The sequence below is a fragment of the Phocoena phocoena genome, chromosome 17 (genome assembly GCF_963924675.1).
Source record: "Phocoena phocoena chromosome 17, mPhoPho1.1, whole genome shotgun sequence".
In the NCBI taxonomy this organism is placed as follows: Eukaryota; Metazoa; Chordata; class Mammalia; order Artiodactyla; family Phocoenidae; genus Phocoena; species Phocoena phocoena.
Window position 1 is genome coordinate 79,433,792 of NC_089235.1, and position 26,824 is coordinate 79,460,615.

A 26,824-nucleotide genomic window follows, 5' to 3' on the forward strand; every position below is an offset into this window, starting at 1 on the left:
ACCCTGAGTGGAGCCCTTCCCCACACCCAGCACCTTCCTTCCCGGGTCCCCACTCCACCTTGGTCCATCTGTTGGCCCCTTTACAGTCCTGGCCCTGTGAGGGGGGATCTGTCCCTGTCCCTGTTACAGAGCAGAGCCCAAAGGGGGAGGGCTGGGCTCCAGTGTCCCAGGGAGGGGCACCAAGGTGGACACCACGCCCTGTGGGTCCCTCTGTGGCCGCAGACCTGCCTGCAGAACCCGTCTCTGGCACCTCTGGGGCCACGGGGACTGGGTCCAGGCCTGGGTCCTCATAAGGGCCATAGGGCTCCTGCTGGGGTGGGGGTGTCATTTGAGGGCTTGGAAGGAACCAGGAAGCCGCCCGGACCCTGGACCTCATGGGGAGGCTGGTGTCAGGCTCCCGCCTGGCTGGGTGGCCCCATGCACGCTGCACCCACTCTGAGCCAGGAGCACCCCCGTGTCATGGTCCTGGGCTCTGGGGCCCACTCCCCGTCCCAGGGCCGAGGCTCCTCTCATGAACCAGCTTTGCGTCTCACTGTCTCTGTCTCCCTTTGTCTCTGTCATCTCTTGCTCCCTCCTGAACCCCAGTCCTCAGCATCCATAAGCTCCCGGCCAGTGGAGCCACGGACATCAGCTTCCCTATGAAGGGCTGGCGGGCCACGGGCGACTGGGCCAAGGTGCCAGAGGACAGGGTCACTGTGTCCAAGAGCGTCTTCTCCACGGGGCTGGCAGGTGAGGAGCCTCGGGGTGTGGGAGGGGCCCCCCAGAGTCCGAGGCTACCCCCCAGGAAGTTCCTTCTGGAGTCTGGCCTGCTGCTTCAAGAGCTAGGGTGGCGTTCGTTTCTTCTCAGTGTTCCCCAGGTTGCCCCCTCCTCCAGGAAGCCCTCCCTGCCCTCCCTGTGTTGGGAGACTCCCAGGCAACCTTGGCTGAATGGACCGATGGACACCCTCACCGCAGGGAGGGAGAGGGTCTTGCCTGGAGTCACACAGCAGGTGACTCTGGTTCCCACGAAGATGAACTGTGCCCTGCCAGCCCCCGGGTCTCAGGAGTCACTCAGGGGGACCCAGGCAGTCCCCCCAGCTCCAGGCAGTGCTGCAACCGCAGTCGGTGGGGGGAAACACACTCCCCTTGCCCAAGCAGGGTCCCGGTTTGTGGGTGGCCGGGAGGAGGGTGACCGCGGTGCTCTCTTCCAGAGGCTGATGACTCGTCCGTGTTCGTGGTGGGCACCGTGCTCTACAGAAACCTGGGCAGCTTCCTGGCGCTGCAGAGGTGGGCACCGCGGACACGCGGGGTGGGGGTCAGGGAGGCCAGGCCTGGGGGAGGTGAGGGCGCAGGGCTCCCGACCCCGACACAGCCCGCCGGCTCTCCCCCAGGAACACGACCGTCCTGAACTCCAAGGTCATCTCGGTGACCGTGAAGCCCCCTCCCCGCTCCCTGCTCACACCCCTGGAGATCGAGTTCGCCCACATGTACAACGTGAGTGCTCTCCGTGTGCACGTGTGCGTGCGTGTGCCCCTCTGCCTGATCCCACGTGTGGCGCGTGCTCACACGTCCCCACCTTGCGTCAGCCTTGAGAGAGAGCTCCTTTACGCCCGAGTGACAGGCGGGGATGCAGGCTGGCAGAGCTGCGGGGACTTGCCCAGGGTCATCCAGCAGGGCCGTGTGGGAGCTGAGGCTCAACCCAGCCCCGTCGGCCTGACCGTTCCCTCAGGGAAGAGAGAGTCGTCCCCTGCTGAGAAACGCACCTGCCCCGGCCTCACGGACCCTCTACACCCTGCTTCTTGGGGCTTTCCCTCGGGCCTCAGAGCAGCCAGCGCCACGAAGCCCTGGGACCAGCCGAGAGCGGGAGCCGCCCCGGTTACCCAGCCAGGACAGGGCAGCGCCGGGCCAGGCTGTGGGAAGAGCCTGGCCTGCCTTTCCCGCTGTGAGGCCTTGGGGCTTTGCTCAACCTCTCTGTGCCTTGGCTTCCCTCCCTTACAAGTGGGAACCCTGCCGTTACCACACCGCAGCCCTCGGGACGGGGGTGTCTGCTGAGCCCTACCTGTGCCCCCGACTCCAGGCTTTCCGTGTTAGCCCATTTTGCATTCAGCTGGACTGGTCAGCTGGGCATCTAGAGTTGGGCTTCGGCCGCTGCCGTTCAGCTTTGCTCAGAGAGGGGACAGAAGATACCCAAAGCCACACAGCAGGGCTAGGGGCTGAGCCAGTCCCTTCCCTGCTCTGGGCCTCAGTTCCTCCTCCTAAAACTCTGTCTCTGGGGAACAGCGGAGGGAGGGCGCCTGGCACACCCACGGGTGGATCTCACAGTGACCCTCGGGTGCGGCTCATAGGGCGGCAGGTGGCCTGACCCCTCCCCTCTCTCCAGGGCACCACCAACCAGACCTGTATCCTGTGGGATGAGACGGATGTGTAAGTTCATCTGGGCTTTGTGACCTCGGGCCCGACTTGGTGGGCGGATGGGGGAGGAGGCTGACCCAGTAGGGGAGGGACACGGGCTTCAGGTTCAGGGCTTCCGACCGTCCCCCCGACCCCGTCTGTCAAGCACAGTCTCTCCCTGCCTAGTTCAGGCTCTGAGGCAGCAGGGGGCCCACCCATACGGCCTCACTCTCCTCCCAGGGAAGTCCACGGTCAGGGGTCCCGAGGGGTGTGGAAGTCCCCCGGACCAGGAGCGCCGCCACTGACTGGGGCAGCTGGGTGACACCCAGAGGGGTCAGAGAGGAAGTAGAGGCGGGGGCTTCTGGGGTCCCGGGCCAGCGCTGCAGCGCGGCAAGTACAGGTGGGCGCGGGGCATTGGTCTGGACTGGCTGGGCTGTGATTCGGGGTCACGGGGCCGTGTGGGCACCCAGAGCAGGGTGTCCTCCCAGACACGAGGAGGCGAAGGGAAAGGTGGGTGGGGTCTCGTGTAGTCACAGGGAAGAGTTTGTGCAAAGGCCCTAAAGTGGGGGCGGCCCTCAGAGGTGAGCAGGGTCAGAATCTGGGGAGACCGGGCAGGAGGGAGCTTAACGTCTGGCTCCTGATGGGCCAGGTGGGCCTGGGGAGGCCTGGGCCTTCCCCTCAAGGGGTAGTCAGAGAGCTGCATGTCATTGTTACCACCCGCTTCCCTCAGCCCTGGCCAGCACCCGGGCCAGGGGGTACATGCGGCGAGTCCCTCGTACTATGGGCAGTGCAGTGACGGAGGTGCGTCCCGGAAGGTCGGGGGGGCTCCCGGAGTGGCTGACACTCAAGGAGGACACTCTTCCCTGCAGAGAACGTGAGGGAGGGGTCTCGGGCAGAAGCACAGTTTGAGCAGAAGTGTGGAGGTCGGAAGGTACAGGGGGAACATGGGGCGTGGCCAGGAAGAACAGGCAGCTAGAGAGGTGCAGGGCTGCAGGGAGGCTGCAAGGGCCATGGGGCCAGTTTGTAGGGGCAGTGTGTCAGGAACTATGGAGACTGTTGGGGAGGGATGTGATCATCATCTATCCATCCATCCTCCACCCATCCATCCATCCGCCCATCCCCCATGCATCTATCCATCCACCCACCCACCCTTCTATCCGTCTATCTACCCACTTACCTATCCTCCCACCCACCTATCTACCTATCCACTCACTCATCCACCCACCCACCCCCATCCATCCACCCATCCATCCATCCATCCATCCATCCACCCACCCACTCACTCATCCACCTATCCACCCCATCCAACCATCCATCCATCCACCCACTCACTCATCCACCTATCCACGCCATCCATCCATCCATCCATCCACCCATCCATCCATCCATCCATCCATCCATCCACCCACCCACTCACTCATCCACCTATCCACCCCATCCATCCATCCATCCATCCACCCACCCACCCACCAATCTCCCCATCTACCCACCCGCCCACCCACCTGTCCCCCAGTGATTACTGACCACTGAGAAGGCACTCCTCTACAAGGTCCTGGCCCTCAGCCTCCTCCTACGCCTGATGAGTAGGAACAGGAAATTAGGAACGTGTAGATCCCTGTGAAACTGTCAGGGCGTGCCACGTGCCCAGAAGTGGAGGCAGTGGATCTAGTGGCAGGTGGGGCGAGGTGCCTTTCAGAGCAGGTTCACAGAAACCTCTCTAGGGTGGTGTTTGAGCAGAGGCCTGACACAGCACTGTACACGTGGGTGTCTGGGGACAAGCATTTTGGCAGAAGGAACAGGCAGTGCAAAGGCCCCGTGTGTGCAGGGCCATAGGGCAGGCTGCACTGCCCTTTCCCACTCTGGCTCTGAGGGTGTGAGGACAGGGTCTGGGGCCGGGAGCTGGGCTGGGGGAGAGCTGGGGTGGGCCCTAGAACCCTGGGAAATTGGCCCTCTGCCTTTGGTTGTCGTCGACTGTTTTTCTCTGGATTTCGCAAGTGGCATAAACTCTTTGTACAAAATGGGGTATCAGAAAAGGGTGAAAAAAGAAAAAACAAGAAAGAGGGCCCACATTCTCGCAGTACCCAGGCTGGACCCCCTGGCCATCGTGGGAGGTTGTGCAGGGGCTGCAGTCCACCCCTGAGGTCAGCACAAGCCCCTCCCCACAGCCCAGAAACCCTCCCAACAGGCTGTTCAAAGGCTGCCCACAGCTCCCCGGCGGTGCCCGGTTCACCCAGCGGCCCAGCATCCTCACTTGGACAGCGCTGCTCACATTTCTGCTTGTTTCCTTGGCTTTGAGTCCCCCAGACCATTTCAAGGTCTTGGTAGTAAATTGCTTTCCAGAGAGGTGGACCCGTCTCCTTTGCTCTCCCAGGACAGCAGGTCGTGAGAGGTCTGGCCAGCCCAGTGTCAAGTTCACTGTCCTTTGGGGCTGCATAGTCTGGGGCAGATTCCACCCTCCAGAAGCCTCAGCCTTCCATCCCCGTGGCGGAGTCTGCCTCCTTGCGTGTGAGAGCAGAGTGGAGGAAAGGACAGCAGCCAGGTCCATGGGGTGCTCACCCCTGGCCATGGCCTCCACTTGCCCTTCCTCTCTCAGGTGTGGGGAGCCCACCCACTGCCCCAGGCCTGCTTTGCCCACCGCTGGTCACCTCTGGATAGATGGGATTGTTAAGGTCTCTGCACCTCGCTCCAGGGCCCTGAGGACAGTGGGAAGGTGACAACAGCTGTGCTGTGTTTGAAGCCCCCGGAAACACATTTTGCCCACAAGCTCCCTGTTCAGTTCTGGGTGCAGCCCTGGGAGCCCTGCTGACTGTTCCTATTACCTCTGGGGAATCTGAGGCTCCAGAAGGACTGTGGTCCAGCTCAGAGTGGGGACTGAGGCATCTGATCCAGAGCTGGACAGCCTGGGACCCAGAGGCTGACAGTGGGGGAGGGGGGCCACGGGGAGAGGGTGGCTGGCTCTGTCCCCTCCCCCAACCTTCCCCCCCTGCTCTGTGCGGGACAGCACCTCCTTCCACCGCAGGGCGGGGCCACTTCTCACATAAATGGGCTCAAAGGAACCAAGGGTTTCCCAGGTGACCTGAAATGGGGACCAGGGACAGGGCCCCAGGTCTGTTTCTACCAGTGTACCTAGAGATCAGGTCTGTGCTGGTGTGGGCTTGTGTTTGTGTGTGTTTGGAGAAAGGGTCTCACGTGTCTGCAGAATTGTGTGTGTGTGGGGGGGGGTGCCAGTGGGGGGTGAGAGCCGTCAGTGACCATCAGCTGAGAGGTAGTGATCTCTGACCCATGACTGGGCCCTGGTCACTGAATTATCCTAGATTCCCAATCCCAGGCTGAGCCCTTGTCCTGGTCCCACGCTGAGCCCTGACCCTGGTCACCTGCTGAACCCTGATCCTGGTCACACTCTGAGCCCTGACCCTGGTCACACTCTGAGCCCTGATCCTGGTCCCACTCTGAGCCCTGACCCTGGTCCCACTCCGAGCCCTGGCCCTGGTCCCACTCTGAGCCCTGACCCTGGTCACATGCTGAGTCCTGACGCTGGTCACACTCTGAGCCCTGATCCTGGTCACACTCTCAGCCCTGAGCCTGGTCACACTCTGATCCCTGACCCTGTGTCTCATCTGGAGTCACTCACGCATGTTCACGTGTAGTCATTCACGTGTCATGTGCGTGGAGGGCTGCCTCCTCTTCCAGCCACACGTAACAGTCCAGCATGTGACACAGTCGTCTTGGAAAGTCTGAGTCAGAGGCTTCCACCCACAGGGCAGACCCCCTACTGCCTCGCCCCCAGTTGTACACACACACACAGACTCAACATCTACAGCTGAGGTAACTGCTCACAGCGAGGCTCAAGGCCACCCCCCCCACCCCCGCACACCTACGCCAGCCTGACCAGTGGCAATGAGGGCCTTGGGAGCAGGGCTGTTAAGGAGGGAAAGGGGGACTTTGCAGAATTCTCAAATGTTTCGGGGGATGGAGGATGGGGGGGTCGGTAGGTGGATGGATGGTTGGAGGGTGGATGGGGGGGTGGATGGAGGATGGGTGCAGGGAGGATGGGCTGGTGGTGACGGGGGTTGATGAAGGGCAGGAGCACATCCCTGGAGTTAAGTTCTGTGGTTCTGAAAGGACAGCTCCCTGGATCTCTCACTGGTAGAAGCTGCAAGTGTTTTGCAGTTTCCTTTTTAAAAACAGCCAAGAGTTACATAGAGCATAAAAGTCAGAGCTGGCAAGATCCTCAGAAATCATTTGCTCTGCCCTCACTTGAAAATGGTGTAGCTGAGGCCCGGTGTGGGGACGTCAGGACAGGCCAGGCCTGGGCCACACGCGCTCCACGGTGCTCGTCCTGCTACGCCAGCGTTTCTTTTGGGAGGCGTTTTGCCCGATACCAGTCCCGCGTGGGCTCCAGGGAGGGCAGGGTTCTATGCCCACTGTGTCTTGTGCTCCCGGGTCCACACTCAAGTCAGCTCTGAAGGCTCTGAGAAGTCCTGCAGCAGCGTCCTCTTCAGTCGGGTTGGGGCGCTTGACACCCTTACTCTGTAACGAGCCGGCAGAGCAGACGCTGGGACAGGCTGGTGGAGGGCGTGATGTTCCCGCAGAGTCTGTGGGGTCCTTTCCCGAAGCCTGAGCCCACTCCAGGCACCTTCAGAACCCTCTCATTTACTCACACAAGCTTTCCGTCTGGCTGAGGACCAGGGCTCAGAGTGACAAGCCCAGGGTCGCCCCGTGGGTTGCGCGAGTCTGCGCTGTCTCCCTGCCCGTGCCGACCCCCAGCCCTGCTGGGTGCAGCTGTCCTGGGGGACGCTGAGGACCCAGGCCCAGCCCCCTCCCTGGGGTCCTTTGCCCAAGTACGTGTCCTGGTCCCTTTAAGAGCCTTGCCCCTCCCCCATCCTTGGTTTCCTTGGAGAGGGCGGTGAGGGGCCAGGCCGAGGGGGGCAAGCGGAAGGGAGTCTTGGCAGGGTCCCCAGGTCGCTGTCAGCAGCCGGTTCCCAGCCCAATTTCTCCCACGCCGGCTGGTTCCTGATGGGGGCAGAGGAGGCCGGCAGAGGGGGACACGGAGGGGGATGGGGTAGGAGACGGCTCAACACAGAAGGCCTCCCTGGTGGCCTGGGTAGGGCCTCGGGATCCACGTCATCAGTGAGCACAGAAGGGAGGTGGGGGGACATGCTCTGCTCCCCCCACCTGGATGGGGGCTGGGGCTGGAGGAGGGGTGCAGAGCTGCTCCCAGAGGCGAGACCACCCACCCATCCTAGCCTCTGCTCTGGACGCAGCCCAGGCCCTTCCCCAGCGCCCGTCCCTTCTCTGAGCTGCCCCCTACTTTGTCCTTGGGGAGCAGGGGGGCTGGCAGAGGCCTATGGCGGGCCTGCCCTCTCTTCGGGGGGCGTCTGAGCCCCGGGCCTGCGTGTCCCCTGCCGGGTTTGGGAGCTGGAAGGGACAGACAGCCTTGAGGTCACGGCCCAGGGACAGCAGCTGTGCTCTGAACCTGGGGCAGTGAGCGTCCCCACTGCCCTGCTGGCAGCCCAGCTCCGCAGCCACCGCCAGCCACCCCATGGGCCCCCTCGCCACTCCCCGCTTTGGTGCCGCTGGAACACTTGGCGCCTTTGTCCGTGGTCCCCGTGCGCTCTTCTCCAGCCTCAAAAGCCACCTGCTCCTGGAGGCCTTTCTGCCTGTTTTTCTGCACCCCCAGCCCTGTCCCCTTCCTCCCAGCTCTGACCCCCATTTGCAGCAACTCCGTGTATCCGCAGAGTGTGAGGCCCGCCACGCGCAGGGCCTGGGTCTCCTCATCCAGCCTGCCACCTCCCCCGCCCAGCGGGCACACAGGAAGCCCTCAGGAGGGCTTATTCTAAGGGCCCCTGCCCTCGCCCTCTTTTTATTCCTGCTGGAAAGAGCACTGCTGGGCCAGTGGCGCCCTGGTGAGGCGCGTCTGGGGAGGGGGTCAGGGTCCGGTGCCAGGAGCAGGCTGGGAGCATCACAGACATGTGCTCGAGGGTCGGGGGTGGGGGGGCTCCTGAGCATGGGGGGCTTTCCGGGGCAGAGTCAGGGCCCACGAGTCTCCCGCTAGGCATGTCCAGCTGCGTCCCATCCCTGTGCTTTCCCACCAATGCGAGGCCCCGTGTGTCTGGGTGCCCCTGTGTCAGTGGTGTGGGTGTGCACCCCTATGAGTGTGGTGTCCGTGGAGACTCGAGGGTGAGGCGCTGGGGCTGACAGGTCAGGGGAGGCACAGGATGTGGCCAGCTCTGAGCTCCCGGGGGCCCCGCCGGGCAGTGCTGGGCGGCTCGGTGTTGGGAGGGCGCCAGGGTGCACCGGGCAGCTGCGGGTGGGAGCAGGTTGAGTCAACCACGCTGTCTTCCCTGGTCAAGTGGCCGAGGGGTCAGCGGAGTGTGGCACCGCCGGGGCCTGGGGCTGGGCGGGGCCCCTTCAAGGCCTCGCCTCCTCCTTGCCTCCTGTGCCCGCACTGGTGATGGCGGCGCTGGGGAGACAAGGAGGAGAGCCTGGCGTTGCCCTCAGGGAGGAGGGGGCACCCACAGGGAGGTCAGTGCCGGGCCCTGAGCGCACGGGGCAGTGCCAGGAAGTGGGGAGGGTGCTCAATTCCCTCCTCCACTGAGACCTGGGGGCTCCAAGAGGGGCCACCTAGGGGGAGGGGGACAGCTGCCTCGTTGGGCCACTTGGTGCAGGGAGGGCGCAGGTGAGGACAGAGCAGGGGCCTCTCCGGGAAGGACCAGGCCTGGCGGGAGACAGAGGTACTTGAGGCCGCTCCTGGCAGGGATTTCACCTGTCCTCCTGTTTGCGATGCTCCCGAGCTCTGTGTCCTCATAGTGACGTCAGCCCTCGGTTGAACACTCACCCCCGCCCAGCACTTGGGCCCACTTCGTCCTCCCAGGAGGAGGGGTCAGTGCGGGGGCTGCCCCTGCCCAGACCCTGCCACCTCCCGCAGGGCCCCCGTCTGCCTCGCATCCTCCCGGAGTCTCCCACACGCCCCGGGCTGCCAGACCTTTGCCCCCGCTCTTCCCACAGTGTCGTTCCATCCGCTCCCTGCACGGTCGTGTCAAATGGGGAGGTGCTTCACCTGGCACATGTTCGGGCCCTGTGTGACCTGGGGGGCGGGGCAGAGCTGTGATCTCCAGCCTGGACGCCAATCCTGGCCCTGTTCTCACTGACGGGTGACTGTGGGCAAGCCCTTTAGCCTCCTTGAGCCTCAGTTTCTGCATCTGTCCAAGGGGCGGCTGCGATTCCTTGACGAGCTGTTGTGTTAAGGAGCTGGACCAGGAAATGCTCAGCAAGTAGACGCTGTCGTTACCCCCCCCCCCCCCCGGTTCCAAGAAGCCTGTGCGGGGGGGCAGCAGTGAGCCACTCAGGCAAAACACGTGCCCTCGGGGGCAGGGGGATGGGGCACGACTGCCCCACGTGCTGGGAATAAGGGGCCACCTCTAGGAGTGGGCTTCCTGGGGAGGGGGAGCTTGGGCTGATCGTGAAGGGTGAGCTGGAGTCCCGGGGCAGGAGGGTAGTAGAGGCCCCCCATGCCCAAGGCACAGTATGTGCAAAGGCACCGAGGCAGAGAGCATTTGGGGTGCTGGGGTACAAGTGGTCCAGTGAGAGGTGGGCCTGGGGGCCTCCGCCAGCTCCTCTTTTTAGGAGCAGAGAGGGGTGAGCTCTCTGGCCTTGAGGTAATCAAGCACAGGCAGAATGGGACTGGGTTTTGGAAGGACAGAATGACACTTCCTGGGCACCTGTTCTGGGCCTGGTCCTTCTGCCAAAAGTTCATTCCAAGTTCATACCAGACCCCAGACCTCACACAAGAAGCCTGAAGTTCAGAGTGCTGGAGAGGCTTGCGCGGGTCACACAGCCAGCTTGCGGGTCCTGACCCTGCAAAGCCCTGAACTTGGATGGCCCCAGTGATCTTGAAGAGGCTTGGTGAGGACAGGGCTGGGGGGATTGCGGGGTCCCTGCCACTGGGACGGGCCTGGAGGGCGCACAGTGACCCTCCTCCCTCGAGACACTTGCTTCCCTCCACTCGGGGTGTGCAGTTGCTAGTTTCCTGAGGCAGAAAGGTCTTAATCAAAACCCCAGCTTGGGGCTTCCCTGGTGGCACAGTGGTTGAGAGTCCGCCTGCCGACGCAGGGGACGTGAGTTCGTGCCCCAGTCCGGAAGGATTCCACGTGCCGCGGAGCGGCTGGGCCCGTGAGCCGTGGCCGCTGAGCCTGTGCGTCCGGAGCCTGTGCTCCGCAACAGGGAGAGGCCACAGCAGTGAGAGGCCCGCGTACCGCAAAAAAAAAAAAAAAAAAAACCCAGCTTGCCAGGCGGCTCAGTGGTTTGCTGGTGTGGTATTGGGAGGGCAGGGACTAATGTCCTCATCTCTACAGGGAGCTGACTAGGGATGCGGGAGGGCAAGATGTGGGGTAGACACAGGAAAACTTGGCAGAGAGGGCAGGGTGACCATGGGTGTCTTGACCTTGGTGCAGAGGCACCTGGAAATGGGGGATGATGAAACAAACTTGAGGTTCATCTTGGGAGGCAGGTGAGCTAGGAGATGCTTGGAGGGTGGGGTGTGGTCACGGGTGGGATGGATAATGGCAATGGCGTGGTTGCCTGGGTTCAGCCCATCATGGTTGATGGGGCTGGTGGTGAGGCCTCCTGCAAGACGGGTCCCGCCTACACGGTGCCCTGGACGTGGTGGGTTGAGTGTTGATGATGGGGGTTGCCATCACCCTAGTGTTGGTCCACAGACATGGTGCCGGTTCAGAGGTGATGGCAGTCAGGGTGGTATTGCTAACAGCAGAGGTGAGGCTGGTGACCATGGTGATCATGTAATTGTGGTGACCAAAAAGATGGAGAAATGGTGACGTGGCAGCAACGATTGAGCTGTTGGTGGTGGTAGCATTGGTGGTGAGAGTGACGGCATTGGAAATGGTGTGTTGTTGATGGTAGTGATGATGGTGACTGGTGATGATAATGGTGCAATGGTAGTGTCACTGCTGATGGTGTGATTGGTGGGGTGGCAGTGGTGGTAATAATGCTTGTGTTATTGTTGCCGCTGTTAGCGTTGGTAATGGTGATGGCGTTGGTAGTGGAGATGATGGTGAGGGTGGTAGTAATGATGATGCTGTTGATAACATAATGGTGGTGGTGGTGGTGGTGATGGTGTTGCTGGTGGTGGGGATAGTGGAGATGGAGTGGAAATGGTAGCGGTATTTATGATGATATTGATGGTGTTGGTAGTGGTGATGGTGGGAGTAATGACTGTGTTGGTGATGATGGTGGTGGTGGTGGTGATGGTGGTGGTGATGATGGTGATGGTCGTAGTATGACTGTGGTGATGGTGGTGGTGGTGGTGGTGATGATGGTGATGGTGGGAGTAATGACTGTGTTGGTGATGATGGTGGTGGTGGTGGTGATGGTGATGGTGATGGTCGTAGTATGACTGTGTGGTGACGGTGGTGGTGGTGATGATGGTGATGGTCGTAGTATGACTGTGTGGTGATGGTGGTGGTGATGATGGTGATGGTCGTAGTATGACTGTGGTGATGGTGGTGGTGGTGACGATGGTGATGGTGGGAGTAATGACTGTGTTGGTGATGATGGTGGTGGTGGTGGTGATGGTGATGGTGATGGTCGTAGTATGACTGTGTGGTGATGGTGGTGGTGGTGATGATGGTGATGGTCGTAGTATGACTGTGTGGTGACGGTGGTGGTGGTGGTGATGGTGGTGGTAGTGATGATGGTGATGGTGGGAGTAATGACTGTGTTGGTGATGGTGGTGGTGGTGGTGATGGTGGTGGTGATGATGGTGATGGTCGTAGTGTGACTGTGTGGTGATGGTGGTGGTGGTGATGATGGTGATGGTGGGAGTAATGACTGTGTTGGTGATGGTGATGATGGTGATGGTCGTAGTATGACTGTGTGGTGATGGTGATGGTGATGATGGTGATGGTCGTAGTATGACTGTGTGGTGATGGTGGTGGTGGTGATGATGGTGATGGTGGGAGTAATGACTGTGTTGGTGATGATGGTGGTGGTGGTGGTGATGGTGATGGTGATGGTCGTAGTATGACTGTGTGGTGATGGTGGTGGTGGTGATGATGGTGATGGTCGTAGTATGACTGTGTGGTGACGGTGGTGGTGGTGGTGATGGTGGTGGTAGTGATGATGGTGATGGTGGGAGTAATGACTGTTGGTGATGGTGGTGGTGGTGGTGATGGTGGTGGTGATGATGGTGATGGTCGTAGTGTGACTGTGTGGTGATGGTGGTGGTGGTGATGATGGTGATGGTCGTAGTATGACTGTGTGGTGACGGTGGTGGTGGTGGTGATGGTGATGGTGGGAGTAATGACTGTGTGGTGATGTTGGTGGTGGTGGTGATGGTGGTGATGGTGATGATGGTGATGGTCATAGTATGACTGTGTGGTGATGTTGGTGGTGGTGGTGATGGTGGTGGTAGTGATGATGGTGATGGTCGTATGACTGTGTCATTCTTGATGCTGACGATGGTGGTGCTGTTGATAATATAATAGTGGTGTTGAAGTTGACTGTGTTGGTCATGGCGATGGCAGTGATGTGTGGTAATGACAGTACTGATGACGGTGGTGGTGATGGTGGTAGTAGTGATTGTGCTGTTGGTGGTGGCGGTGTTAATGATGTTGCTGATGGTGGTGACGTGGTAATGGTGGTGCTGATGGTGTTGGTGGTGGTGATGGTGCTGATGGTGGTGGTGTTGATAGTGGGGCTGGTGGTGATGGAGTGGAAGTGGTGGTGGTATTGATGATATTGGTGGTGTTGGTAGTGGCAATGGTGGTGACGCAGTGGTAATGATGGTCTGATGATGTGGATGGTGGTGGTATTATTGTGTCATTCTTGATGCTGGTGGGGCTGTTGATAATGTAATGCTGTTTCTTTTTCAATGTACTAATTGTATTTTTTTATTAATTTTTTTTTGGAGTATAGTTGCTTTATACTGTTGTGTTAGTTTCTGCTGTACAGCAAAGTGAATCAGTTACACGTATACATATATCCCCTTTTTTAGATTTCCTTCCCATTTAGGTCACCACAGAGCACTGAGTAGAGTTTCCTGTGCTATATAGTAGGTTCTCATTAGTTATCTATTTTATATGTAGTAGAGGGTATACGTCAATCCCAATCTCCCAGTTCATCCCACCCCCTCTTTCCCCCTTGGTTTCCATAAATTTGTTCCGGACATCTGTGTCTCTACTTCTGTTTTTGCAAATAAGTTCATTTGTACCATTTTCCTAGATTCCACATACAAGCAATATTATATGATATTTGTTTTTTTCTTTCTGACTTACTTCACTCTGTATGACAGTCTCTAGGTCTGTACACGTCTGCAAACGGCCCTATTTATTTTATTATTTTTTTTTCTTTCTTTTTTTTTTTTTTTTTTTTTTTGCGGTACGCGGGCCTCTCACTGCTGTGGCCTCTCCCATTGCGGAGCACAGGCTCCAGACGCGCAGGCTCAGCAGCCATGGCTCACGGGCCCAGCCGCTCCGCGGCATGTGGGATCTTCCCAGACCGGGGCACGAACCCGCGTCCCCTGCATCAGCAGGCGGACTCTCAACCACTGCGCCACCAGGGAAGCCCATGCAAATGGCCCTATTTTGTTCCTTTCTATGGGTAAGTAATATTCCATTGTATACATGTGCCACATCTTCTTTATACATTCGTCTGTCGATGGGCATTTAGGTTGCTTCCATGTCCTGGCTATTGTAAATCGTGCTGCAGTGAACTTTGGGATGCATGTGTCTTTTTGAATTATGGTTTTCTCCAGGTATATGCCCAGGAGTGGGATTGCTGTGTCAATATGGTAGCTCTATTTTTAGCTTTTTAAGGAAGCTCCATGCTGTTCTCCATAGTGGCTGTATTAATTTACATTCCCACCAACAGTGCAAGAGGGTTCCCTTTTCTCCACACACTCTCCAGCATTGTTTGTGGATTTTTGGATGATGGCCATTCGGACTGGTGTGAGGTGACACCTCACTGTTGTTTCGATTTGCGTTTCTCTGGTACGTGGTGCTGGTATTGATGTTGATGGTGGTGGTGGTGATGGTGATGGTGATGTTACTGATGTTGGTGGCAGTTTCAGTGAGAGCCGTGAGGGTGGAGGTTGTGGTGACAGTTAACGTGGTGGTGGTCTCAGCTCTTTGGGGGATTTGAAGCCCCCCCCATGGGAACCAGGATGCTCCCATGGCACAGTTTTGGAGGTAGACTGCAGCAGACAGGGTCAGACGCCAGCCCGAGGAGATGAGAGGGCGGGGTGGAGGGTAGAGGGGAGCGCTCACGAGGCCACGCGGTCTGGGAGGGTGTCTTGGAGGAGGCAAAGCTGGGCCAGCTGAGGGTGGTGAGGTTTGGGGTCTCCTGGAGCCAGGGCAGTGCCTGTGGAGGTGCCCAGTGCCCAGCGCGGGGCCTGAGCAGGCGGGCGAGGGACGTGCTTGCTGAATGAGTGAGTGATGGACCAGCCTGACCCCCAGCTGCACCAGCGGCTGGAGTATGAGGGGGTGGGGTGTCGAGGCGCTGGCCCCTCAGCTGGTAGGGGTAAGTGACAGGCTGGACAGAGCTGGGCCAGAGGTGCACCAGGCGAAGGTCTGAGTGAGGGGCAAAGGGCTCAGGGAGGGTTCCTGGGGTGCAGGGCTCTGAGATGGGAGGAGTTGGCAGGTAGGCTGGGGTTTAGCGGGACCCTGGCCCTCCCAGGCCAGATGACTTCCTTGCGAGGCTGGAGAGCTCAGGGTCCCAGCCTCTCCAGGGGCCCCAGTGGCCTTGCCAGGTGGGTGGGGTGGGTCAGGCGAAGAGCCGCTGAGCCCTGAGGATGGCCAGGTTTCTAGCCTGGGGGCAGGCCTGCGGCCGGAAGCCCTGACTCAGAGCGTGGCTGGTGCCAGGTGGGAGCCAGGAGATTGGCATCGTGGGGAACGTGAGAAGCCCTGGAGGCCCTGGTCACAGCCCCACGGATGCTGAGCCAGCCTGAGACACTGTCAGTGCCGCGAGAGCCAGCCCCACATGCGCAGGGACGCAGGCCTGCGGGGGCATGGGTCTCACCTGGCGATGCACTCAGCAAGACCCAGGTCAGGCAGATATCCATTCCCCAGGGTCCCCAGGGCCACAAGCATTGCCCCGGGCCCCGAGCCAAGAGGGGATGGAGCTGACCTGGGCTTGCCCTGGGGGTTCTCACAGGCCAGTGACCAGCTCACCTTGGGGCGAGCTGTGCCCACTCTGGCTGCCCAGGGAGCGAGGTGGGTGGGTAAGGGTGGCGTGGTGGTGGAGGGAGGATGCACCGTGTATTCAGGACTTGACCCCAAGGCGTCCAAGGGGTCGGGGGCGGCAGAGGAAACTCAGGTCTCAGCTCAGGGGGCTGGGCACAGAGCAGGAGGTTGAGGAGACTTCCTGGAGATGGCAATGCCCCGGGTGAGCCCCGAAGGACGAGGCTGAGTCAGCCAGGGGGCAGGCGGGTGTGTGGTCAGAGGGACTGGTCAAGATCAAGGCCTGGAGGCAGGAGAGGGCGCCTGTGTTCTGAGTCACCGGTGGTTCCTCTGGGCTGGCGCAAGGAGGCAGGGCTGCCAGGGCTGGGATAGTGGGGGTGAGGGGTTGCTTGGGAGTCATGATGAGCTCCAGCCGCTGGGTGAGGTAGGACCCAAGAAGGGAGCCCCAGCACGGCGGCAGGGTAGGACCTGTTGGAGGAGCCAGGTGCAGCGCTCAGGAACTCACGGCTTATCCAGGCAGGCTCCCTGGAAGAGGAGGCTCAGCACGAGGCTTGGTCTGTGGGTCAGAGGTCAGTAGGCGGAGGTGGGAGGTAGGCACCCTGGATGTGTGACGTGTGATTCAGCAGGGCTTGTGCCTGGAATGCATGGTTTGGGGAGCACGACGGCCAGTCTGAGGAGTTTTCAGGGGCTCCTAGAAGCCCCTGCCTGCAGAGACACCTTGCCCACTCCCTGTTCCCTCATTGGGGTGAGCTGTGCCCACTCTGGCTTCTCTCTGCTGTGTGGGGGGACACCTGTGAGTCACTCACACTCCAGTGTGAATTAGCCCATCAAACCCCAGGGGACCCTGATGCACACAGTCCCATAATAGCACCTGCTTCGTGGGCCGACAGGAGGCATCCTGAATGCAGCGGAGGCCCTGGCTCAGCAGGCCGGCGGGGGGCTCTCCACGCACCCTCTGTTACTGTCCCCTGATGTCCCACGAGTGTGCCGGGGCCTGTGCTGGGCATTGTGTCCCTGTGGTCTCCCTGGACAGCATGTGGGGGGAGGATTTATGCCCACTTCGTAGGGGAGGCAGCTCAGCTCTGAGTGGCCGGCAGGGAATTGGCCCAGAGGTGGGAACAGGCCTCAGGTGCCCAGTTCCTCCTCCCGGGGCGGGGATGGACGAGCACGTCCGGGCACGGCAGGGACCGGGACGGAGTGGTACCATAGGCCGAGCCTCCTCCCAGGGCCTCCGGCATGCCCTGGCCCCCACCCAGCCTGGGCCCCAGGGGAGGTCCCCTGCGGGGTCTCCTGAGCGGGGCAGGGGCCCGGCTGCCTGCTCTGAGCCACTCACCTGGGCACCAGGATACGGCTGTGGCTCTGGCACAGGCGCTGGGTGAGGCGGGTCTGCACCGGGCGCGAGTTGCGGGGAGCTGGGCTTCGCGGTCTGAGTGTGGCTGGAGGGGAGGCTCAAGGGGGAGAGCTGGGAGGCTCAGGGAGGGGGTGGCCAGTCCCCAGGGGCTGTGGGTCCCTGAGTGAGGAGGGAGCCGGGGGGAGGTCTTGAGCAGAGGACGGCACGTCCTGGGATATTTCAAATGGTGGCGCGGGGACAGGCGGTGGAGCGCAGGGCGGAGGCTGGCAGTGGTGGGTCCCACCAGGGTGGTAGCCGCAGCGTGGGGGGCAGAAGTAAGACTCTCAGTGCCTCTTGCAAGGAAGGTCAGTTGCAGATGGGTCTGTAGGTATGAGAAGGAAGGAGGGAGGGAGGGTCCCGAAGGCGGCCGCCAAGTTGGAGCGGTAAAGAGGGGCCTTGCTTGTCCACCCACATCAAGTCCTGGCTGAGCACTCCGACCCCACTGGGGTGCGGGCAGCGGGGTGAGCCAGCCGAGCCCCAGGCCTGCCCTCCCATCAGGCCATCGCACGTGGCGGGAGAACCGGGCCGAGGCGGCAGGACCCACGGATGGAGGCCACGGGTCAGGGACGGCCTTGCCGTGAGAGCCAGGGCGCTGGCCCGTGGCTGTGGCCGTGGAGGCGGAGCCGTCCAGGCCGGGCCCAGCTGGCCGGTGTGCAGGGCACGGACAGCCACCGGAGGGGCCGCGCGCACCGTGGCGGTGACTGGCCTAACACTTTGTCAAGGAGCACTCGGGGCCGGGGGGGCCGGGGAGGCCGGAGCAGGGGGCAGCTGCCCAGGGAGCGAGGTGGGTGGGTGAGGGTGGCGTGGTGGTGGAGGGAGGATGCACCGTGTATTCAGGACTTGACCCCAAGGCGTCCAAGGGGTCGGGGGCGGCAGAGGAAACTCAGGTCTCAGCTCAGGGTCAGGATGCACAGCGGGGGCCCGTGCGGAGGGGTGCCAGCTCAGAGCTCAGAAGTGGAGCAAAAGGGGCGGGAAATTGTCCCTTGGGTTTGGTGACTCGGGGGCTTTGCTAGGAGCAGGGTGGGAGGAGCCTGTGGTGAGGAACTGGTGGCCTGCAGAGGGGTGGGTGATGGCTGGACCTTCCTGGGGGCCCTGGTCGATGGGGGAGGCACAGCCTTTCTCTGGGAGCTCTGATCTGAGGTGCCCAGGGCCCCCTGCAACCTCCCGTCAACTCAGGCAGGGAGGGGCTCCCGCCCTCCTCGTGCTGGCAGGGGCCCCGGCTCCAGCTTCTTCTCTCGCCCTGGACCCGGGGGTGGGGAGGCGCAGGTGGGTGTCACTGACCCAGATTCCTCGGGCCTGGGCCTGGGAGGGGGGCGTGGCTCTGTGCCCCAGATATTCCAAGTTTCTGAAGCTCAGTCAAGAGGCGACCAATGGTCTCCCACATGTGGGAGTGTGTGTGAGGAGGGAACAGCCTGCCTGTGTTGCAGAGATGGTAACAGGTGTCACCTGCAGTGGGAGGGATTTCGGTCAGACATGGTGAAGAACTTCCAGATGTTGTGGGTATAAGAGGATACGTCCTAGAGGTTTTGTTGAAGAAAGAGGGCTGAGGGTCCCCTGACCTTTCCCAGTTCAGGGTGTGCCTGAGATGCAAGCGAGGGTCCACCGGTCGGGGACCACCGCCCACCCGTCCTGCTCCAGCCAGCCCTCAACTGCTGCCCAGCGCAACACAGAAAGCACAGCTAATGGCCTGGGGAAGCTCCACTGACCGAGCTTTGCCCTGGTGTGGGATGGGCCTTAGGCAGGCCCCCCCTCCACCTGGTCTGGGCCTTGGGCCATCCTCGAGGGTCCCTTTCAGATTTGCTCCGCAGAGTTCAGTGGCTCAAATACTGTAGGCCTTGTAGGTTGGTCAGACAGATAAAAAACTGGAATCCTGGCCCTCCTGCTGTCTTGCTGCGTGGCCTCGGGCAATCATACCACTTCTCTGAGCCTCAGTTTCTCTATCTACACAGCTGAGTTGAGGATTATTGCAAAGATTAAATGATAAAATGCACAGGAAGCTATTAATATTGAGGTGAGGTGGGGGAGGGGACAAGGGGACGGTCCCTGTCCCTGTGTTGCGTGTCAATGGCCTGCCAGAGCCAGGGGGACCATGGAGTGGGGAGGGGCCGAGGCCGGGGAGCTTGCAGAGGTCTTGCAGGGTCTGGGTGAGCCCAGGAGCTGCCCACCCCCCAGGCTGCCAGCCCCAGAAGTTGGTCCTCTGGACCAGGGGCGGACGCCTCCTCGTGCACTCCGTGGCCTGAGGCTGCAGGGGCAGGCCCTGGCTGAACCGTTAGCAGGGTGGGCCCTGCTCCTCGTTGTCGCCTCCCCTGGGAGGCTGATAAGCTAATTGGTGCCCATAGCAGGAGTCCTGTAGGGCTAACCCGCAGCCTGGGTTGGACTTCTCCCAGGAGGTGGCCAGCAGCCGTCAGCCTGGCGCCCTGCAGACCCGCCAGCACTGCCTGGGAACCTGCCAGCCTACCGGCCCCAGCCAGCCTGGCTCCCCTCACCCCGGCCCTTGGGGTGCTGTCCCTTCCCAACCCTCCCAGCAGCCTTCAGCAGGCGGAAAAGATGGGTTCGGGGTCCCCCCCGCTCACCCAGAGTAGGAGGGCTGCGGCAGCATCGTGGCTGGACTGTGAGAACACTAGAGCTGAGATGTGAACCCAGGACCGGCCGGCCACAGACTCCTGCTCTTAGGAGCGGGCACGTGGCCAATGTCGTGGACAAGCCTGAGAGGGAGGGAGGCACTGTCTCCAGGCCGGAACAGCCCACAGGCCTCCTGCCCGGAGCGTCCTGGGTCTTGGGGACTCCTGGCCTGCACTTCCTTGGCCATCTTGGCGTCTGGTCAGTGGCTTGCACGTGCACCCCAGGAGTGAGAATGGGGTGCTCTGGGGCTGGGAGGGACCAAGGGCAGCTGGGGCTCAGCGCTCTGTGCCCATTCTGCGTAGTGCTGGGGGATGAGGGGAGACGGGAGTGTGATGTGCACAGCACAGCTGAGTGAGGCCTTGGTAAAGCCCCGCTGAGGGTGTGGGGGGACCACGCTGGATCTCCCAGGACTCTCCAGGGCCCCGCACTCCCTCTCCTGATCCTTCCATCCCCCAGGTCTTGTTTCTGGTTCTGTGGTCATTGGGGTCTTCTTTTCTAGAGGAAGGGGAGAAGAGGTCTCTTCCGGGGCCTTAGTAGCTTTTGACTTCTGCTCCACTCCACGCCAGGGACGCCGGGTGTGCAGGATGGCGGCCCAGGGGGTGGGACCACACAGGCAGCCGAGCCCCTGGCCTCCATCCCAGGGGCTGCGGTCAAGGCCCTGCCTGGGCACTGCTGTGCTGTGTAGTCAGGCGCACCTCGGCTCCTCCCGGGGCCAGCACGGGTTCAGGTGGGCCAAGGCGGGGAGGCTCAGGCGGAGGCGTGGTCAGGAGCCAAAGAGGTGGAAGCTCCGGGGGCCCTCCCGTGGCATTCTTTATGAGGGCCCCTAAGATGGATGAGCTTTGGGCCCCCCAAACCCTGGCCCCCATGGGCCAGTGCTAGTGAGAGGGATGCCACAGAGCCCTGATGCACCCCACGGAGCCAGGGCCTAGCCTCTGCCTAGCTGTCACCTTGGGCCTCAGTTCTCCTCCTCTGTAAAACAGGGGCAGGCCCTTCCCCATGGGGGGAAAATGAAGAGAGAAAAGCAGACTCGAGGGCATCCAGCCGGCCCAGAGTGTGTCCCTTCTCCCCTGGGGCCTGAAGCTCGGAAAGGAGATTGTATAACATCCCAAATTCAACAAAAGCAGCTCTGGGTTCTGGGATGCCCAGAGCTGAGACCCTAAGCTTTCCTAAAGACGTTCTTGCAGGTGCTGGGCTGGGGGGCGGGGGTGCCTTGACGGTGTCCCACCGTCAGCCTCCCGACCGTCTCCTCCCCATTTTAGAGATGAGGAAACTGAAGCTAGGGTGGTAGCTGACTTCCCAGGTGACACAGCCAGAAGGTAGCCCAGGATGGTTGCTTGCAAATCCAGGTGTTGAGCCCGCTCAGTGTGTGGGGGTCAGGGCTCCCCTGGGAGTGCACACCCCCAGCCCGCCTTCCATACAGAGGGCCTGGGATGGGGGAGACAGGCTGAAGGCTTTGGAAGGCAGCTCCCTTGCAGCTCCCTCCTTCTGGGGCTGGGGCTGAGGGATCTAGGGCGGGCCGGGGGTGGACCCTTGCCGCAGAGACCTGGAATTGCCCCCCCGAAAGTCCCGGGGCAGACACCGGGTCTGAGTTATTTGGGGGCCGAGGGTGCTTTTTCGGCCCTGGGGTCAGAAGGAGATCACTCCCAGCTGTGGCTCCCTAACAGCGGTTTCAGTCTCGACTCTTCAGCCTGGAGCCCTCCAGCCTGCAGGCCCAGGGCCCTGGGGAGGGCACTCCATGGGCACCTTCTGCGGGCGCTGCCAGACAAGTGGGCCGGCATGGGGGTGGGGGACTTAGATCAACAGCCACTGGTTCGCAGAGTAGTTCAGTCCGGCGCACTGAGGCCCTAACAAGCGCTGGTTTCAAGGGAACCAGAGCCACCCGAGCGGCAGACAGCAGGAGGGCCCTGGGTCAGACGGCAGGGGGCACGCTCAGGCTGCTTCCCCGACCCCCGGGGTGGTGGGGGGGAGCGAGGAGAAGGCCGATCGGAGCCGGGGGAGGTGGCTGTGGGAGCGGGGTGGTCCCAAGGTCACCAGCGCGACGCGGGGGACGGGGGCGGAGGCGCAGAAGCGCCCCTCATCCCGCCCCGGCCCGCGCGCGCACCGCAGGCTGCCGCGCCCCCCAGCTGGCGCCCGGCTCCACGTGCGCCCACGCGCCCCTCCCGGCCCGGCGCTGGGGCGGGGCGCTCTCTGGGCGCGGGGCCAGGGCTCGGCACCCCGCCGGCCCCGCAGGCCCGCGCTCCCGCGAGTCGCTCTCCCGTGGCTCGGCGGCGGCCATGGGGCGCAGGGCTCCGAGGGCCGGCGGGGCGCGCGCGGCGGCGGGCGCAGGTGCGGACGCGGGCCGGGGACGCGGGGCCCGGGCGCGGCCGGCAGCCGCTCACGCCGCCCCTGTCTCCCCTCCCCCCGTCTGTCCCGCCCCCCAGACCCTCCTCCCCCGCCCCCCCGCAGCTCGGGCCCTGGTCGTGGCGCGGCTGCCGCACGGTGCCCCTCGATGCCCTCCGGACGCGCTGCCTCTGTGACCGGCTCTCCACCTTCGCCATCTTAGCCCAGCTCAGCGCCGACGCGGTGAGACCCCAGCCGGGCGCGCGGCGGGCGGGCGGACGGGGCGGGGGCGCGCGGGGCGGGGGCTTCCGGGGCCGGCGTGGGGAAGGGCGGCTGCGCTCCGCCGGCCCCCGTGGCCTGGCCGGCTGGGCCCGGGCCTCTAGAGAGGACGGGTGGGAGCTGAGTGGGTGGCGATGTGGAGTTGGGGACTGACCTGGGAGGAGCCAGGCCGGGGCCCCAAGAGTGACTGATGGGTGAGTGAGTCCCCCACACAATCTCTTTGGGGGCCTAGGACCCTGGAGGAAGCCGGTCCTCAGGGGAGCCGGGCAGTCTGGGCCCCCGGCCCTAGGGGCTGGAGGAAGGCTTGGCCTGACAGAGGCGGGTAGACACCTTCACTTAGTGGGGTTCCTTCCCCCAGCTGGCTGCAGGCTCCTGGCCTGCCTGGGACACGGAGGGGGAGGAGCTGCCACCTTCCTTGGAGTCCTTCCCCACCCACCCCAAGTGGACCGTGGGCTCTGGAGGCAACTGCGTCCCCATGTACGGGTCCCGGGGGTGGAGAGGGTGCTGGGCTTGGCCCAGGTTGGCAGCCCTCCCCGGGAAGGCCCCATCATCTCAGGGGCCTCCTTTTTGTTCTCGTGATTCTTGTGGGGGCTGCCAGTTTCTATGGCGACAGCATCTGGGGCCAGCTTGCTGGCTGGGGCCGGCCAACTGGGGCTGGTGGGCGCTCTTGCCCAGGGCCAAGCCGCACTCGCTGGATCTAGGAAAGCCGGATCCCCCAGCTGGGTCACTAGGCCCCCCGAGGAGGGAAAGGTTAGGGGTCTTTGCTCATTGAGCCCCCTGGCCCCGGCCTGGTGTGGAAGTATTCTCAGGCGGCAGATATGGAGGACGGACTGGGAGTGGGACACCGATTTGGGGGTGTTTGGGGTGGCTGGCCCTCGTCAGATGGGGATGGCGCAGCTCTCTGCTCATGGAACCCCAGTTTCCATGTGGAAGATGGTCCCAGGCCTCTCTGAGAACAGTCTGCCCCCCTCCTTTGTCCTCTGAGACGTGGGGAGAGAGAGCGATATTGTCAGCCAGGATCCCCTGGAGGGTCAGAGCTGGACAGGACCTTAGAGGTCATTGCCACTAACCCTACTATCGACAGGCAGGGAAATCGAGGCTTGGGGTGGGGGGCTTGCTTAGAGTCTTGGGGTGACTCTGCTGGAGGGGTCTGTGGTCTTGGCCCAGATCCCAGTGTGCCCTCCCCCTCAGGCTGTCCCTGTGACAGGACTGTCGGTGTTGCTGATTCTGGGGACCCGCCCCTGAAGGCAGCAGCCGGGGCCATGCTGGGGGCTCCCCAGAAGAGATGGCTTTCTGCACAGGGGAGCAACCAGTGGGGCTGGGACTTCCTGGGTCCCCTGCGAGGCTGGAGCAAGCAGGGCAGGGCCCGCCTTGGGGGCTGCCCTTCCTTGGGGGGCAGGGGGTGCTCCAGAGCGGGACACATGCCCAGATCCCCTCTCCCAACCCAGGGTCTGGCCTGTAGGAGGTCAGTGCCAGTCGAATCTTGAAATGCAGGCTTGTCCCTTACGCACGGTGACCCTAGACTGACCTTCAGTCTCTCTGAGCCTCGGTTTCTTCACCTGTAAAACGGAAATGGCCCCATGCTGCTCCGGGTGGCTGCGAGGGCTTCGCCGGTTGACAGGGACCCTCCTGGACAGGGCCTGGAGCGTGGCAGGGCCACTGCATCTTCGAGAGGTGGCATCCCGTTCGGGGGCTGAGCCCAGGGCCACCTGGCATGGAGAGCGTGTTGGGTGAGGGCTGAGCAGCTGACGCTGGGGGAGCTCGGGGGTGGAGGAGTGGGATGCCCAGGGGGCCTTTCTCGGAAGAGCTGACCCGTAGCGGTGCCTCTGAGGGTGCGCGGACGGGCGCCCTGTGCCAGGACGGGAGCCCTGTGCCAGGACGGGCAGGCAGAGCTTTGGTCTCTGAAGGGTTCAAGGCTTTGCTTGGCAGGGCACTCGGCAGCTGCAGTCAGAGGGGCATCTGGTGTCAGCCTGATCTGCACAGGAGGGTGAGACGCAGGCTGGCAGGTCGGGGCACCCGATCCCCACATCCCAGAAGAGACAGCTGAGTCTGAGGGTTCGGGAGCCGTCAGTGGCCACGGTGCCACCCCCTGGCCATGGGACCAAGGGCAGGCTGCCTGGCCGCGGGGAGCCTCAGTTTCCTCCTCCTTCCGATAGCACAGTAGTGGGCTCTGGCTGACCCTGTGACCCCCTGAAGGCCTGGGCGTGGCTCAGAGGAGCATGCTGGGAGGGCGCGGGGGGGTGGGGGGGCTTGGCCCGTGCTGGGTTGCTCGCCTGTGCTCACCTGCTCTCAGAGCCATCGCCACCTTCCTCTCTTCTCCCAGCCAGCTCTGGCCCCAGAGATGCTGAGTGGGCAAGGGCCGAGAGGGAGAGGGAGACTGCTGGCCTGCAGCCCATCACGCCGTGCCGACCCCTCTGAGTGCCCGCGACTGGGCGCTCGAGGGGCATGGGGTCTGACGGGGAGACAAGCCCAGGCTGGAGGGAGGAGGTGCTCTGGGGGCTCAGCACCAGCCTCCTTCCTTCCAGGGGTAGCTTGGGAGACGGGCACGAGGAGGAGGTGTGGAGTAGGGCCCTGAGGGGTGAGCAGGAGTTCCCAGCAGGCTCGGCAGGGAGGAGGGATGGTCGCCCCAGGGACGGGGAGAAAGGCAAGAAGCAAGCGGAAGATCGGGTGGAGCTCGGCGGGCAGGCAGGGCGGGGGTGCGGGCGCTGCCCGAGTTAGAGCTTCAGCGAGCTTCAGCGAGTTAGAGCGTCAGCCCGAGGTCCAGGGAGCTGGGTGGCTGGGAGGTGGTGGGCTTGGGTCCTGGAGGGATCCCAGCAGGCGTGAGGGCAGAATAACCCACCAGCAGGTGGGATGGTAGCAGCGGAGAGCTGGGCTGTGGGTGGGGGTGGATGCTGCCCGTCTCCACCCGCAGAGCTGGGTGTGTGCGTGGGGATTCGGTCTGAGCGGGCAGAGGCCGCTGGCATCTCGGGGTATGGAGTGGTCTCGGGACCGGAGTCCAGAGCAAGGCCCCCAGAGAAGACGGAAGAGAAGGGGTGCTGTGGTCACACCCCAGGAGCCAGGGAAGGGTTAGATCCGGGCGGCATGGAGTGGAGGAAGATGAGACCATCCCCCCCTTGCGTGCAGCCGGAGTGTCAGGTCCCGGCTGTGCCGCTGCAGGCCTGTGACCACGGAGGGTTGAGTAACTGCTCTGAGTCACATCTGAGGGGGCGAGGCCACCTGCCTCAGCCTGGTGGGGACTGAACCTGTTGAGGTAGTTACAGCATCCACACAGCCTGGCGTGTAGTAAACAGTCTGTAAGGCGTAGTTGTTGGAGGCGTCGCTTCTGTGATGTGCCCGAAACTGGGCTGCTAATCTGACCAGAATCAAGGCTCAGCGTGTGCCCGGGATCAGGGGTCAGGCAATGTTGGAGTAGGGCTCGTTCACGTGGGTAGCTGTGAGCCACGTGTGGTGTTGGAGCGGAGACGGGATAAAGACAGCACCATAGGAAGGAAATCAGTGTTTAGGGCACGTGAGACATGTAAGAGTTGGGAGAAGATTGCAGGTAGGGAATTCACGTGGTGGAAACTGACAACAACCACGTAAATGGTAAAGATGGAGGGTGGGGAGGGTCTGGTGCCCTGAAGAGACTCAAGACAAGGGGACGGGCAGAGAGATGAGGGGCTGGCTCAGATTGAATGTCCAGCAAGAGCCTCTGTGAGGAGGTGACAGCCAAGCCGAGAGAAGAGCCAGCCGTGTGAAGGTCAGGGGAAGAGCGCTGGGTGGCGGGACCAGCATGTGCAAAGGCCCTGGGGTGGCTGGGAGCCTGGCTGGGGAGCCAGTCTCCAGCAGGAGGCCAGCCTGCTTCTGCCTGATCTCTGCGTGGATTGGGACCAGTCTCTCACCCTTAAGGTCTCCGGTCCAGCCCTCCCAACAAGACCTTGAGATCCCTGACACCCCTGCCCACATTGTTGAGAACCTGCAGGGCTAGGGCTGTCAGGAGTGACGGATGAGCCGGGCGGAGAGGAGGAGGAGGGCACGGGAGGGCAGGTGGGCGAGCTGGCGGGCGTGCGGCTGCCAGGCCTAATGAGGGCAGATGGAGGCAGATGGCCACGGAGGTCGGGGCCAGAGCCAGCCACGAAGCAGGCCTGAGCCACTTACTCGGTCACCCATGACTTGCGTGGCTGGCCGGGCCTCTGAGGTTACCTGGTGAGTTCAGGGGTGCTGGCCGCAACCCGGAGCCCTCCAACTGCCTGTATGGAAACACAGACGTGTGTGCCGGAGCCTCACCCGGGCCAGGCCCCCAGGGATCGCTGATGCCTGGGTGACCTTGAACGACTTTCTCGCTTTTCCTGGAGCCTCTGCCTTCCTGGTCTCCATTCATCCAGCCAGTCACATTGACCAAGCGTCCACGCCAGGCCTGGCCACAGGGGGCTCGCAGACATGAGGAGACCGGGCTGCAGGGACAGACAGGCACCCCCAGCCATGGGACAGGGCTGGGACAGAGGGACAGCAGAGGGACCTGGGGGCGGGAGATGGTGCCTCCAGTGTGGGGAAGGGCAGTCCAGGCCTCGGATGGAGAGCACAGCACGGTCACCATGGCGAGGGGCGGGGGAGGCAGCTGTGTCAAGTGGGGTGGGCCCTGGGGTGCCCTGTGCAGGAGCCCCGGGAACTT

General features: G+C 62.4%; 1 protein-coding gene across 3 annotated transcripts in view; it reads left to right on the top strand.

Moving 5' to 3' along the window:
• The window catches only part of ADGRB1 (adhesion G protein-coupled receptor B1), a 70,991-nt gene that overhangs the window by 20,418 nt on the left and 23,749 nt on the right, over nt 1-26,824 (top strand). For all 3 annotated transcript variants that reach the window (XM_065895541.1, XM_065895540.1, XM_065895542.1), the window contains exons 13-17: nt 586-729; nt 1,191-1,266; nt 1,371-1,473; nt 2,360-2,403; nt 21,996-22,137. In XM_065895541.1, coding sequence (XP_065751613.1) covers nt 586-729; nt 1,191-1,266; nt 1,371-1,473; nt 2,360-2,403; nt 21,996-22,137 — 509 coding nt within the window. The remainder of the gene's footprint in view (nt 1-585; nt 730-1,190; nt 1,267-1,370; nt 1,474-2,359; nt 2,404-21,995; nt 22,138-26,824) is intronic.